General features: G+C 45.2%; 1 protein-coding gene across 5 annotated transcripts in view; it reads right to left on the bottom strand.

Annotated features, from left to right (window-relative positions):
- Atxn7l1 (ataxin 7 like 1) overlaps positions 1-14394 on the bottom strand; it is a 235206-nt gene that overhangs the window by 24913 nt on the left and 195899 nt on the right. For all 5 annotated transcript variants that reach the window (XM_077795967.1, XM_026395772.2, XM_026395773.2 and 2 more), the window contains exons 5-7: positions 7063-7346; positions 3879-3961; positions 2767-3017 (exon numbers count right to left, since the gene is read on the bottom strand). In XM_077795967.1, the coding sequence (XP_077652093.1) occupies positions 2767-3017; positions 3879-3961; positions 7063-7346 (618 nt within the window). The remainder of the gene's footprint in view (positions 1-2766; positions 3018-3878; positions 3962-7062; positions 7347-14394) is intronic.

Below are 14394 nucleotides of genomic sequence, written 5' to 3'. Positions count from 1 at the left end.
GACAGGCATATAAAATCAGGGAGCACTTACTCACACTTCTTCCCTTTGGAATACCACTACCACTTACAGCTACCATTAATTGAGTAGTACATTATGTGCTTGGTACTTTTTCACTTAACTCTTATTAGCTCCATTTTATAGATGAATAATCTGAGGTTAGAGAGGCTAACAGTCATGCTTAAGTTTATCTAGTTACCAAGCATGGAGGTGAGATTTTTTTCACTTCAAATCCTGTTCCAACCCTTGTTATCTAACTCACAGTTTTCTAATTCTAGATCCAAGTTCCTTTTTTAGCAATCCCTGACAAGAATGGGATGCAGTTCAAGAATATGAGAACTAAAATATTTTCAAGGTTATTAAAAAGATAGGTAAGAAATAAATTCACACACGGTAGCATTTCCTATAAAGGGAATTCATAATTGGTAAGGATTACCATAATTCCATTCACATGTGATAACTTTCTTCCTTTCTATTTCTTTTTTTTTTTTTGCCAATCACAGATAGTGTAGATGAAATATGTTTCTTCTTCTCCTTTTTTTTTTTTTTCTTCCCCATGTGGTGCTGGGGATCAAACCTAGGACGTTGCACATGCTAGGCAAGTGCTCTATCTCTGAATTACATCCTCAGCCTGAAATATATATTGTATATGTATCATTAATATCAGTAAATAAACATCTTTGTAAGTTTAGTGTGATTACAACATTAATCTGATTATGCTTTTTCAATCTCTGATTGCACAAGATTCCAACCTAAAGTAAGTGCAAAATGGAACAGAATAATGAAGATCCTTAAGGCTCTACTGCCTGTTTTATTTTTTAATAACCACTCCCTTTTGACTCTGTTAACCCAGGCACCACTTCTGAGAGAAGTGCCTCCATGGCCAAAAACCAGTGGAGAAATCTTTAATAAAAGGTTTTCATACTGGGTTCCCTTGGGGAATCTGAGGTGATGCCTTGGAGGGCTGGGGACAATGGTTCTAGGAATGTGTGTAATGAGAGGAGGACTAACTTGTCTTCAGGTAAGGCAAGGCTGCTTCTATATTGGGTACCATGGAAAGTTGTATTGAAATGAAAATATTCGATAGGCACAAAGAATTTGAAAGTTCCTAAACATAGTCCCTCCCCACCCCCACCTTATCAGTGGTTTCACTTTATAGTTCAGTTACCCATGGTCAACTGATATCCAAAACTGTTAAATGAAAAACTCCAGAAATAAACAATTTATAAGTTTTAAATTATATACAATCACGAGTAGTGTGATGGAATATTACACCGTCCCACTCTGTCTCACCTGGGGCACGAATCATCTATTTGTCCAATGTATCCATGCTGTATATACTACCCGCCCATTAGTCAGTTAGCATCTGTTTTGGTTATCAGATCAACTGTCACAGTATAGCAGTGTTTGTGTTCAAGTAACCATTATTTTATTTAGTCAGGGGCCCATAGTACAAGAGTAGCAATGCTGGCAATTCTGTTATGGTATATGTTAATAATTGTTCTATTTTATTTTACTATCACCAATTTATGAGTTAAATTTTATCACAGGTATATATGTATTGGAAAAAAGCAGTATAGATAGGGTTTGATATTATCTGCAATTAAATATCCACTGGGCTCTTAGATATGGGGGACTACTGTATACAGAGACCTTTTCAGAAGTTTGGAACAGATTATTTCTTCAACTCTGAAACAAGGGTAATATCCTTAATTACTACCCGGCATTACAGTGAGAAGTAGTTATAAAACGATCTTGCAAAGTGAGTGATGGCAATGACACAACAGCGGCTGTGACGATGGGGTGGCAATTCCACCTGACTGCTCCCTCCTGAATGCCTGAAGCTGCGCGTGGCCATAATGACAGAGGGACTCTGCTGTCAGACTTGTACCAAAGTGCAAAGTGCATGAGGGTGAGAAGCTGGTAGATCAGGATCAACTGCCACCAAAGATTAATTTCTGCTTTAAAAATCAACTCCCTGCTCTTCCTTTCTAATGATGTTCTCTTAAAGCCTACTTGCTTATTGGACAATTACTCTCCGAGACACATTGCATGCATGAAAAAAACCATCAGATAAAGTCATTATCTCTAGTTCTCATTGAGTATTATTAATGTTTCCTTTTTATGCAAAGCGTGGATATTTGAGTCTTATCTCATTTCCTCAACTCTAAATTTTTGAAAAGCAGAGCCTAGGTTCATTTTTCTCTATGCCCCTGCCTGAGAGAGACTAACCTGGTACCTTGCTTATGGAGTTATAATTATTCAATAATAATATTTTAAAATAAGTATGATATTCCCTTGCCCCATTACCTGGAAATTGGTCCACTGCCCATCAAAACAGACATTTGTGGATTTTAGATTGTTTTAATCCACATGGGCTTTAGTTCTGTTTTCGGTTCAGGACAACCAAATAAAACCCCAAACAGGTGGCTCAGAAGAGCAGCTTTCTTGGCATGTTACGGGTCCAGGTTTTTATTTCTTGCTCTATAAAAACACTTACTGTCTGATAAAAGGTTTGCTAGAAAGGCTGCTGCTGCTCCATATAACAAAGATGATGATAATGACAGCAGTAAGATCTGTTGAACACTTTGTGGCAGGCACTGGGCTGAGCCCCTTATGCACATGATCTCATTTGAACTTAGAAGCGCCTTATGAGGTGCTATTATGATTTCCAACTGATGCATGATCAGACCACACACACCGCACACCCAGCCAGGTAAAATGCCTTGACTAAGGACTCAGGTCTTCTATCGACAATGCAGGACTTACCTGGGAAGTACAGAGTTAGGTGGCCTGGATTTTGCAGGGGATGCAACTTTTGGTTCTGGCCCCGAGCTCCCTGAAGATCCCAGCAGAGACTCCTGCCCTGGCCCGGGTGGATTTGGAAGTATTTCCCTTGTGGAAGTCAGGAGGTGCTCTTTAACTTCTTTCTCCCGGGACTTGGCTTTGTGTTCTGCCAGGAGGAGGTCAAATTGCTTTTTCCGGCCCGGGACTGCCCTCCGATGGCTTAGCGAGTGTGTCTAAGGAGAAGAGAGATGAGAAGCACAGCCTCTTTGATCAGCACATAAACCTGCTTCCCCAGGCCCTGCATTTCAGAAATAGCAATCATGGGAATTTAGAGGTGCTTGAAAAGTCAACTTCAAGGCAACAGCTCCTGCTCTGTGGCTGGGAAGAGGCAGAGACCACACACGGACGCAACCATGCCCTACACTCCTGGTGCTAAGAAGCCAAAGCTTCCTCCAAAAACATGGCCTGAGATGACGAGCTTCAGCGCAGAACCCATGAAAACCTCTCTGATGAAAGGCAACCGCGAGGGAATGCTAGAGTTAATCCAGGTGCAGGTGGGAGGCTCGAGTCGGCCCAGACAAACCGAGCCACCAAGCAGAGAGGGCCATAGCCTCGATCCCAAGAAGCACTAGCAGTTCAGAAGGCAATGTGGGGCTTTGGGCTACCCAATGGCGGCCGCCTTGGGTCCGCTGTTCCCCTGGCCACCCCGTGTGGCTGGATCAGGGGCGCGGCATCTCATCTTCCCCTTCAGGGCGCTGCCGCCGCCGCCGCCGCCGCCGTTCCTGCATACATTAAAACGTAGCAGGCTTTAGAACCGCCTGTGAGTGCCTATAAATACAATTTACTGTCTGGCCTCCCAAGTAACAGGGGAAGCCTAGTTTTTTTTTTTTTTTTTTTTTCCTCTCCTTAAAAAGCCAGCCAGCTTGAGGCAGGCACTCTGCTACCATGGACGAGAAGAAAGCATTTCCCTTACAAAGAACAGCTGGAGGTCATGTCGAGGTTCCACACCCTGCCGTGTGCAGAGAGTGGCATGCAAACATTTCGACAAAGGCCCCAGCAAGAGCAGGAAGTATTTTTTATGGAAAGAGAAATACCTTGCAGGTGAGGGATCTTGTGCAAGGTTTCTTTGTCTCGGGATCCAATACTCCACAGTGTTTATTTGGGTCAAATTCTCTCTCTGGTTTAAGAAACAAACAAAAAATATAAGAAAAAAGGAGACTAAATAGGATTTGGCATTAAGACTACAGTTTTAAAAAATGCACATTTGCACCAACAAGTGAGACATTGTCAGGCAATCTGTTTTTTTTTCTTCTTCTTCTTCTTCTTTTTTTCCCAACCGGCTGCTAAAATGCCTCAAGACCCACGTAGGGGAAAATGGCAGTCCCCTCTGAAGGCAGAGTTTCCAAGCCCAGCACAGGGCACCAGGGTTAGGGTGGGAGAGGGCACCAGAAGAAAAGGAACTGTACTGCTTGCAACACTTCATTTTATTTGAATGGTCCATACAGGTCCTTGGCACGTGGGGCATAGCGGCTGCAGAGCAGGGAGAGTCACCTGAGACCCAAGGGTCTCTTCTCCCTGGGCTGCTGCATACACCCCAGTACATACACCCTAGCCTCCACCCCTGCCTTCCTGCTAATTTAGCCATTTAAGTGGGAGATGGTTCCTTGACATGTCAGTGTGACCCGCCTCTCCCATGCTTTACAAAGCACTCAGCGGGGGCTTTCCACACACCTGCACAGACCAACAAAGTCATTTACCTGATTCAGGAACATTCTAGATACAGGCAGGGGCAGGGAAAAGCTGAGTGTGTGTTTTCATGTGAGTGAACCTGTGCTCCGTCCCTAGCCCTGGCTCTGAAGCCCTTCAGGAGAATAAGACAGGGCAGCTAGGGAGGAAGGACCCTGTGTGTGGAGATGTGGCTTTACCCAGGTCCTGGGTCTGAAGGGATGGTTGACGGCTCATGTGGAGGCTACTTCTAAGGAATCAGTTCTTTTTATGCCCATTGGGGATCCTTCCTCCCTTCTGGGATAACAAATATGTTCTCCATACCTGGAAAATGTGGGGACATGAGGCAATCTTTTAAGGACCCGTTAGGTTTTAGGATGGCCTGTGCTGTTTCTGGAAGGTACCCAGTGAACACCCAGGTTCTGCGGAGAGGAAGTCCACAGCTCTCTGGGTGTGTGTGGAAATGGGTGGTGTACTATTGCTGGGGGGAGGAGGGCCTCCAAGAGCTCCAAATTCAAGAGAGGTTACCCAGTCAACAACTGCAATTGGTGGAGTAAACTCAGAGCATAATAAATGAATGTGTTCTATTTTCAAAGAAGGTTTGGGGGTCAGGAGGGGAGGTTGCAATAGTAGCTATGATGCTGTGGGCATGAAATCATTCTTACACCCAAGGATATCCAAGTACTTCCCTCCCTCCTTTGTGCTTTTTGCCTTCCTTTTTTTATAATCTTCATTTTAAGAAAAGAAAACTGCTAGGTCTGGAGATGCTGGTTTCCTTGGATCCCTCTGCCCAGCAGGCAGTGAGTGTCTGCGTGCCAGGTCCCAGGCTGCGCTGTGGAGGACCTACCCCCCCACACCCCCACCCCCGGATCTGTCAGAGTCCGGCCAGTGCCCAGACCCACACCAGCACCTCATTGCTGGCCTAGAGCTGAGCGAGTTATTGGCTGGGGGATGGAATTGGATGCCAAATGTGAGAGTGAGGTAGAAACAAGCAAAAGACCCAATGAGACAAGAAAACCAACCAAGTGCAAAACCAATAGTCCTCAGGAAAGTCCCAGACAAACTCAGATTGCGATACAGGCTGCAAGTCAAGATCATGCTTCTGCTGCAACAAGGGATCCGTGGCCTCTGGACACTGTGCCCAGGCCTATTCGCTGCCCCCCTCCCCCCACCCACTGACACTGCACTTCCATGCAGGGAGAGCAAGGCCCCAAAGTGCTCACAGAGCACCACACTCTACCTTTCCCTCTCAGTGGGTGGCTAGGACATGGAGAAGGGGGCAGGGCACTATTTCCATTTGAATGCTTTGGGCCTGAGGTATTTGTAATATATGATTTTTCAAAGAGTTTCAAATGTAAGATAGAAAAACAAGAAATACAGATAAACACAAAGTAGAAAATAAAAAATTACCCACAGTTCCGTGGGTGCTTAAAAACCTTGCTCACGGCTGGGCGCAGTGGCGCATGCCTGTGATCCCAGCGACTTGGGAGGCTGAGGCAGGAGGATCTCGAGTTCAAAGCCAGCCTCAGCAACTTAGCAAGGCCCTAAGAAACTTAGCAAGACCTTGTCTCTAAAAAATATGAAAAAGGGCTTGGGATGTAGTTCAGTGGTTAAACTCGCCTGGGTTCAATCCTCAGTACCAAACAAACAAACAAACAAACAAAACCACCCTCCAAAAACCAAAAACCAAAATAACCAGACTTGCTTATAACCAGAAGGTTTCTCTCTCACGGGATGGCTTTCACTGTATTTTATTTTTTTCTGGCTACCATTAGATAGACCTCATGGGGTGTGGAGATATTATGAAGTTTATAGCTTTTCCTGGTCATTTAGAGAGAGCAGAACTGCCCAAGTTAGTTCTACAACAGATCCAAAGCAAACATCATCCATCCATAAGGGGCCTCTAGCGAGCCACTCAAAGAGTGGCCATGTGTCTGCTTGGACAACTGAGGAGTAGGCCCAAGAGAGACCTCCCAATGCCCCATCTGCTGTGCCAGCCTGAATCTCCCATTTGAGAACTCTGACCTGATTATGGGGAAAGGGCATTTGTAAAAGCCCCAACTGCAGAGTCAACCTGGAAACCCACAAGGCCAAAGGACAGAGGTGCATCTCCCTGTGTAGCATTCTTCTGATGAGGCTTGTTCCAGCATGCCCAGAGCCACTGTGAAATATCCCTGCAGACTGTCCAACTTTATAGCCGTGAAGCTTCTGTGGGAGCCAAGGACCTTCAACCTGTCAGCATATTTGGCTGCACAGAGCCACCTGCTAAGGAGACCCTCTAAGTCCACAGACTGTAGGTCAGTGCAGAGCATCTCACCCCCGGGGTGGCTGGAATAACTCCTCCTAAGCAATTAACCAAGCAAAGGGACTTTGCCTGGGAATAAGAAGCAGTTCTCCTTGCACTTTTAGGTGGAGGTCCTGTTTGCAGATAGCTCCATGTCCCCCTTAAAATAAAACAGAGCTGCTTAATTATAAGAACACTCCTTTGGTTACAGATGGGACTCAACTTTAGTCTTATATCATGAGCCAGACTCTAATGACACTGACACATACCTGAAAGTCTCCGGTAAGGCTTGTTGCTGTTTTTGGTGCCATTTTGGTGTTTCTTGTCTATTGTGGCTGACAGAATTCCTTTGCCATTTAGGATTTTCTCTGGTGAAGGTGGCACTGACTTGGACATCAAGATGGGCTTAATTAAAGGAGGGGTGGAGACGGCAGAGGAGGAGGTGGAGGAGGAGGTGACTGCAGTAGTGGTTGTAGAGTTCATTTTGACATTGGCACCATCTGCCTTCACTAGGTTAGGAATTTTCTCTAAACTGACTACAGGAACCGGAACGCTGAAAAATAAATGAACAAACATACACAATTGCCTTCTTTGATACATCTGGTCTGCTGAAGAGCTATAGCCGCTTATCATCATCAGAACACTTCCTTATCACTTATTTATACTCCTCCTATAAGCAAGCAGCATGATTCCAGTTTTGATGGGATAGAGATTTGTGCTGTGGAAAGGACCAACAGGGGGTGTGAGCCTGGCACAGTGCCCAGGATAGCATCAGAGCTGACTGATTACCTCCCGTGCTGGCTTGTCCCCATGGATCCTGTGATTCTCCTCTTTCTCAGGTCCTATGTGTGGGTCTCTGAAACGGCACCTTGGGCAGAACAAGGCATCCGCTGTGAAGCCCAGGCAGAGACACTGTCTGTCCCCTGCAGACAGTGTGCCACAGCTGAATAAGGTTCCCTTCCCCCTGTTCACTAGTCTCCCACCCCAGCCGATCGACCTGACATCTGCTTAGCTCCGGAGAGCTGACAGGATCACACCCCACGGAGGCATGGCTTCAGGCCAGCCCGCCGCACTCCATGCTGTTGGAGGGCTTCTGGATCACTCTCATATCCCGGGGATGGGCTCAAATTGAGTGAGCCGCCATGTACCATTATCCAATATTCCGTTTTAGGCAGCTAGTTATGTAAATAGGCAATTCTCAAGGCTGGCAGGTGAGAGGATGAATTTTAAGAAGGCAAGAGCACAAAGGTGTGCATTCACTCTTCAGAATCTGTCACCTTTGCCCCACTTCCCTGCTATTTCTCCTGTGATGGATGTGCATTTGATTTCTGCAGCTCTTTAATGCTGGAGGACCCTGTGTCTGGGGGGCTGTGGAGGACTCTGTCTTGGGGTCTTAAAAGATGAGATGAATAAGCTTTGCTTTGGTCCCTGAACCAGATTCCCTTTCCTCCTGGCAGGAGGGTAGAATGCTAACACTTCAGCTCCCCAATCATCTTTGAGCTGAGAGTGCAGCCGACTTAGCTATTTGAATGCCAAATGATGGAGAATATGGCTTTTACATGCCTGCAGACAATGTAGGGCATGAAAGAGGCTGTTTTTGGCAGGGGAGGAATCCTATCTGTCCACAAAGCTGGCTGGCTCCCTCTTCTCTAAGATACGCTCACAGATCATTTCTGCGATCAACGTATTCATGAAATTATTTCAGCAACCCCTGAGCCCCTGTCCCTGTTCTGACTTAGAAACAGGATCACAGATGTTACAGATCTTTGCCAGTGAGAAGGGCACACAGTGGTGGAACAGACTGTGGCTGGACATTAGGGATTCTCCCTTGGGGCCATGTGACTTCTTGGCCTGGGGAAAGGGTGTGGGACTTAGTCTGTGTGAGGGGAAACCGGAATGGTGGCCTTTAGCAATACTTGGTATAACTGCCAGTTCTGCCCCATATTGGAGTCGTTGATGCACGACTGCCTGTTTATTTAATGGTGATTCTCTAAGCACTCCCATGTTGCTTGCCACCTGCACCAGAAGCCCTTGAGGAGTGACAGTACTCAGAAGTTATATACACTCCTCGGTGAAGTTATCACCTGCAATGGTTTGAATGAGTCCTCTAAAGTTCATATGCTAGAAACACAACCTTCAAATTCACATGTTGATGGTATTTGGAAGTGGTGTCATTGAGAGGTAATTGGGGTCCGATGAAATTGGGAGGATGGGGCTCCCCGACAGGGATTAGTGGCTTTATAATAAGAGGAAAGGAGACCTGAGCCTGTGTACTTCCTTACCCTCATCATGTGATGCCCTCCACAACAAAAAGGCCCTCACCAGATGCTGGCACCTTAATCTTGGACTTCTTAGCCTCCAGACCATGTAAAACAAATTTCTTTCTTTCCTTCCTTCCCTTTGTTTCTTTTATAGTCCTAGGGTTGAACCTAGGGGTGCTCTACCACTGAATTACATCCCCAGCCCTTTCTATTTTTAATTTTAAGACAGGGTATTAATAAGTTGCTGAGGCTGGCCTCCAACTTGCAATCTTCCTGCCTCAGCTTCCTCTGTTGCTGGGATAATAGGCATGCACCATTGCCACCATGTACCTACCATTTTTCTTTATAAATCCACCCAGTCTGCAGTATTCTGTTACAGCAGCAGAAAACAGACTAAGATAACACTGCATTCCTGATTTTTTCCAAATGATTAAAAATGTGAAGGTGTGTGATATTGTGCAACGGAATTCTTCCAGGCTCATTTTTTTTTTCCACTCTATTTTAAAAAACACAAGCTACAGAAACCAGGGTCTCAAAGAGATATCTGCACACCCATGTTCAGAGCAGCATTATTTGCAACAGCCAGAGGGTGGAAGCAACCCAATGTCCATCAACAGGTTAATGGACAAATAAAATGTGGTACAATTTGGCCTTAAAAAGGAAAGAGATTCTGACCTAGGGATGAACTTTGAGGACAGTGTGCTAAATAAAATAAGCCAGTGACAAAAAGACAAATAATATGTGATTCCACTTCCACAAAGTACCCAGAGTAGTCAAATTCATGGAGATGGGAAATAGAGCTGCGGTTGCCAGGGGTTGAGGGAGAGGAGAATGGGTATAGAGTTCCATTTTTGGTTTTGGTACTGAGGATTGAACCGAGGCGTACCCTACCCCTGAGCTTCATCTGCATCCCTTTCCATTTTTTATTTTAAGACAGGGTCTCCCTAAGCTGTCCAGGCTGGTCTTGAACCTGCCATCCTTCTGCCTCAGCCTCTGGGATTACAGGCATGTGTTACAGCACCCAGCCTAGAGTTTCATTTTTTAAAATTAATTAATTAATTCTAATTTGTTAGACACGACAGCATCATTGTTATAAGATGAAGAGAATTCTGGAGCTTGGTTACACAGCAATGTGAATGTACTTCACACTACTGAACTGTGCATTAAAAAGGGTTAAGATGGTAAATTTTATGTTACATGCATTTTACCTTAATTTGAAAAATTTAAAAGTACAAACTAAAAAAAAAACAAACAAACCAAATTACAAAACTCAATGTAAACCTGAAATACACGTACATATGTGTATGTGTATACACACACATAGAAGAACCTACTCAAAAAGTTTTTTAAAAAAATTTTTTGTAGTTGTAGATGGACAGAATGCCTTTATTTTATTTATTTACTTTTATGTGGTGCTGAGGATCAAACTCAGTGCCTCACAAGCAAGTGCTCTGCCACTGAGCTTCAACTCCAGCCCTCAAAAAGTTTTTTTTTGCTTTTTTAAAAATTTCTCACTCTTGATCAGATCTACTGAGTTTTATCTCCTTAGGACAAAAATAAACCAAACTTCAAATGTTGATACTATTCAGGTGAGCGGGCCTCCGGCACCTGAGCCACCTTCTCTGAAAACACTTCTTTGTGAAGTCATTTTAGTTCAGGAAAGGAAAGGAAGATCTTCCCGCTCCAGATTTGGCTTTCACTGAATGAGCAGGGATGAGTCCAAAGTTCTCCAGGTTCTGTGAAGCATGCCCTAGTGTATGCTGAATGCTTATGTCCCCAGCAGACAAAGGTCTGATGCTGGGGACTGAATAATTCAGAACAAACGTATATATTGCCCTTCAAATGCTCACAGTTCAGTTGTGTTTCTCCTCCAGAAAGTCCAGCTCCAGATGTACTCTGTAAGGCAGCCGCGGGAGCGCAGGGGCATTAGGCCCAGACATCTGGATCAGTGCTCCCGTTGACTCATGGCTTAGGTGACGCTTCTCTCAACTATGTGTGACTGAGCTTGAACCAGGCCAGCTAAAGTCTGTGACTGAGCTCCTAATTTGAAATTTTTCCCACTACATAACAAGTATGGCCCATTCATTTTCTGTACGGCCAACCCTTCCAGAACTCCAGCTGGACTTCAGTCCCAGTGCCTACAGGCAGGATGCGGAGCTCAAGGGAAACAGGAAAGGCTGAAGTGCAGTCCTCTAGGACTGAGGAATGGGAAGTGGGGTGGGGGTGGGATCCAATCAAGAATGTCTTAAAGCATTCGAAAGACCCCGAGAGTCAGGAGGCAGCTAGCTCCATGACAGTAGAGAGAACCAAACATGTCCCCAGATGAATTGGGGGTGGGGGGGGATGAAAATCATCTGTATTTGATCTTGCCATGCTCATTTCTCCAGTATAAATTCTAGCCACCATGGAATCAGATGGACTGTCTAAGCAGTCCGTCTCGTCTTTTAAGGACAAGGACAAAGGAGGAAATGATCATAAGATGGTGCCATACAATATGGAAAACCAGTCCCAGAGATTTGATCTTTTTTAAGGTAAGAGAGCTGGCTGATATAAAAACCTGTTGAGAGCCCCTGCCACCTCACTTCACTTATGTACCAGTCCCCTGCATGTGTCTGTAGTCCAGCAGTGGGTAGTGTGGCCATGGGAAGCCACCTGTCATAGTTTAGATTTGGAATGTCCCCCTAAAGCTGTGTGGAAGGCTTGGTCCCCAATGCAGCAATGTTCAAAGGAGCCTTAGAGATGTGATGGATCATGAGCTCTTTAATCTCATCAACCACTGGTGGATTCGTAGCTAAACCAACAACTGGGAGGTGGTGGAAGCTATCTGATAAGGGACCTAGTAGAAGGGAGTAAGTCCTTGGGGGAATACTTTGGGGATAGATCTTGTCCCTCGTCCCTTTCATTCTCTCTCTCTGATTCCTGGCTTCCATGAGGTAAGCAGCGTTGCTCCACCACAATGTTCTGCCTCGTTACAGGCCTAGAAATAGCCGGGTGTGGTGGTGCATGCCCCAGTCCCAGTTTAAGAAGCTGAGGCAGGAGGATCGTGAGTTCAAAGCTACCCTCAGCTAAAGTGAGGTGCTAAGCAACTCAGTGAAACCCTGTCTCTAAATAAAATACAAAATAGGGCTGGGGATGTGACTCAGTGGTCAAGTGCCCCTCAGTTCAATCCTCAGTATGGAAAAACAAAGAAACAATGGAGCCAGCCAACCATGGACTGAAACCTCTGAAACTGTGATCCAAAACAAATTTTTCCTCCTCTTTTGAGATGATTTTCTCAAGTATTTTATCACAGTAATGGAAAGTTGACTAATATACACTATCTCAGAATTGCCTTCTGCTTGCTCCCCTGGTCCCATTACTCAGTCTCCTCACTTCCTTGGCAATCGCCTTTGCCAGCCAGGGAAGTGTCCCATCCTTGGGTAGGTAAAGGCTTCTTCTGGATGGCAGTAGAAGCTGAATGGCAGGTTTAATTTTTTTTTTTTTCCCCATTGGAAAGAGGCCAAAGATTCTGATCCCTGCTTTCACAGGGTGGGCATGGCTCATCTTTTCTATATTCAGTCACACTAACTCAAACACCTCCACGTGTGGTGAGGAGCTGGGAGTGGGTGGTTAGTTGGCAATACTCAGAAGATTGACTAAGCAATGTATTATTCTGTTTGTGTAGGTGATAAACAAGCCAACAGTTACTCCTGAGGTTAGCAAAGTCCCCTGAAATTCCTTCCCCTTCAATCTTAAGGAATGCATTTACATACTGCCTTAGGGCTCACAATTTGCAATCGGTCGCATTGGTTAACTATTGTCCTTCCTTTGAGGAGCAGGGTTTGAAAAGGAAAGAGGAGTCTACTCAGCATGAACTCTTTCAGGAATCCCAGGGCTGCAGCTAGCTTCCTGTCTACTATACAGGGAGTATTTATCTCCTTGTCATCTCTATTCCTCCACGGTAGGTCTCTCTACCTCCATCTCAGTTGGTCCTGGGAAGGGACCCTCCCTCATCCCCCCCTGCACCATGGGAAGGTGTCTACCTTCTGTGTCTTTTGTCCTGCTTTGGCTGCCCAAATCTTCTTCCTGTGTGCTTGGCCTGTCTGAATTTATCTTTCTAGACCAAGGCAGGTCTTCTGGCTTTAAGAAAAATGGTTCTCTTGGCAGCAAGTAGATTCCCTCCCTGCCCAGTGATGTCTGCAAAAGAGCAGAGGTGGAGAATCATGATGGTGTCATTGCGAGAGCCACCAACGTGCTGCAGGGCCAGCTGCCCTCCTGCCAGCTACGCTTTTCTGGTGAGCAAGATTTATTCTTCTATCATCAACAGATACGCCTTAAGAGAATGGTTCACAAAGTCTTTAGGTTTGCAAAAATTATTGCCAGCCTTTCTCCACTTACCAGAGCAGGGTAAAGATGGATTTGACAGGCAGGAGCGAGGGGACATATGGTATCTGTGCTGTGGGTTACATGTCTGATGAGAGTTCTCAGCTGTCTGATTTCTCCCACCCTTTCCTTCGACAAAGACCCATGTGCCTGTGCCATGGTCTGGCAGAATTTTGAGAATCTCTGATTTACTGGCAGGTCCCTGGGAGAGCCATCTCACTCAGCCTTTTGCCTTCCAAGCAGTGACAGCATTAAGTCATCCCAAACAAAAAGGAATTCACCCTCTTTTAAAATGCTCTTGGAGAAGAAATTCTATTTGGCGCTCTTGGGTGTCTTTTGGGGGTTGCTACTAGAAAATTATTTATATCGAATTTAAATTCTTTAAGTAAAAAAAAAAAATACTTGGGGCATTCTCTGGAAGGCTGGGAGTTGGGCAATCATTAAGAACCAGTGTAAATAACACAGCCATGGAGTCCGCCCTAGTAAGAGAGTTAATATAATAGGTAGCACATAAATCCAGACGGATAAATAAATGGGAGATATATATATATATATATATATATATTTTTTTTTAAACACACATTTTTATATCTGGTAAAATACTGGGAAAACTTTCAGAAACCCTATTTGTAAATACCTTTAGCAACCACAGGGCCCGTAAATAAGAAAATCTACTAGGCTAATTTATTATTCTGTGGCTAAGTGTCAGGCCTGGTGGTGAGAGAGGAAGCACAGTGTATAATCTCTCTTGACCTTTGCACATTTTGGATTCTCTCCCGCAAAACACAACCTCAGTAAACTGGGGAAATGTGGTCAGACTGCACAGCTAGTGGGGTGAGTGGTCATAGTGGCAGAGGCAGGGTGGGGGAGTGGGGTGTAGGGGTGAGGGGGGGAAGGAGGGGTAGGAGTTTGGTGGCCAGGTTCTCTCATTCTCATACCAAGGGGAGCTTGGCCGGCACCCACCGTTGGCCTGGAAGG

This window comes from Urocitellus parryii, chromosome 3, assembly GCF_045843805.1.
Source record: "Urocitellus parryii isolate mUroPar1 chromosome 3, mUroPar1.hap1, whole genome shotgun sequence".
Lineage (NCBI taxonomy): Eukaryota > Metazoa > Chordata > Mammalia > Rodentia > Sciuridae > Urocitellus > Urocitellus parryii.
The sequence above is the reverse complement of the archived record's forward strand: the minus strand, read 5'-3'. Positions and strand labels throughout refer to the sequence as shown.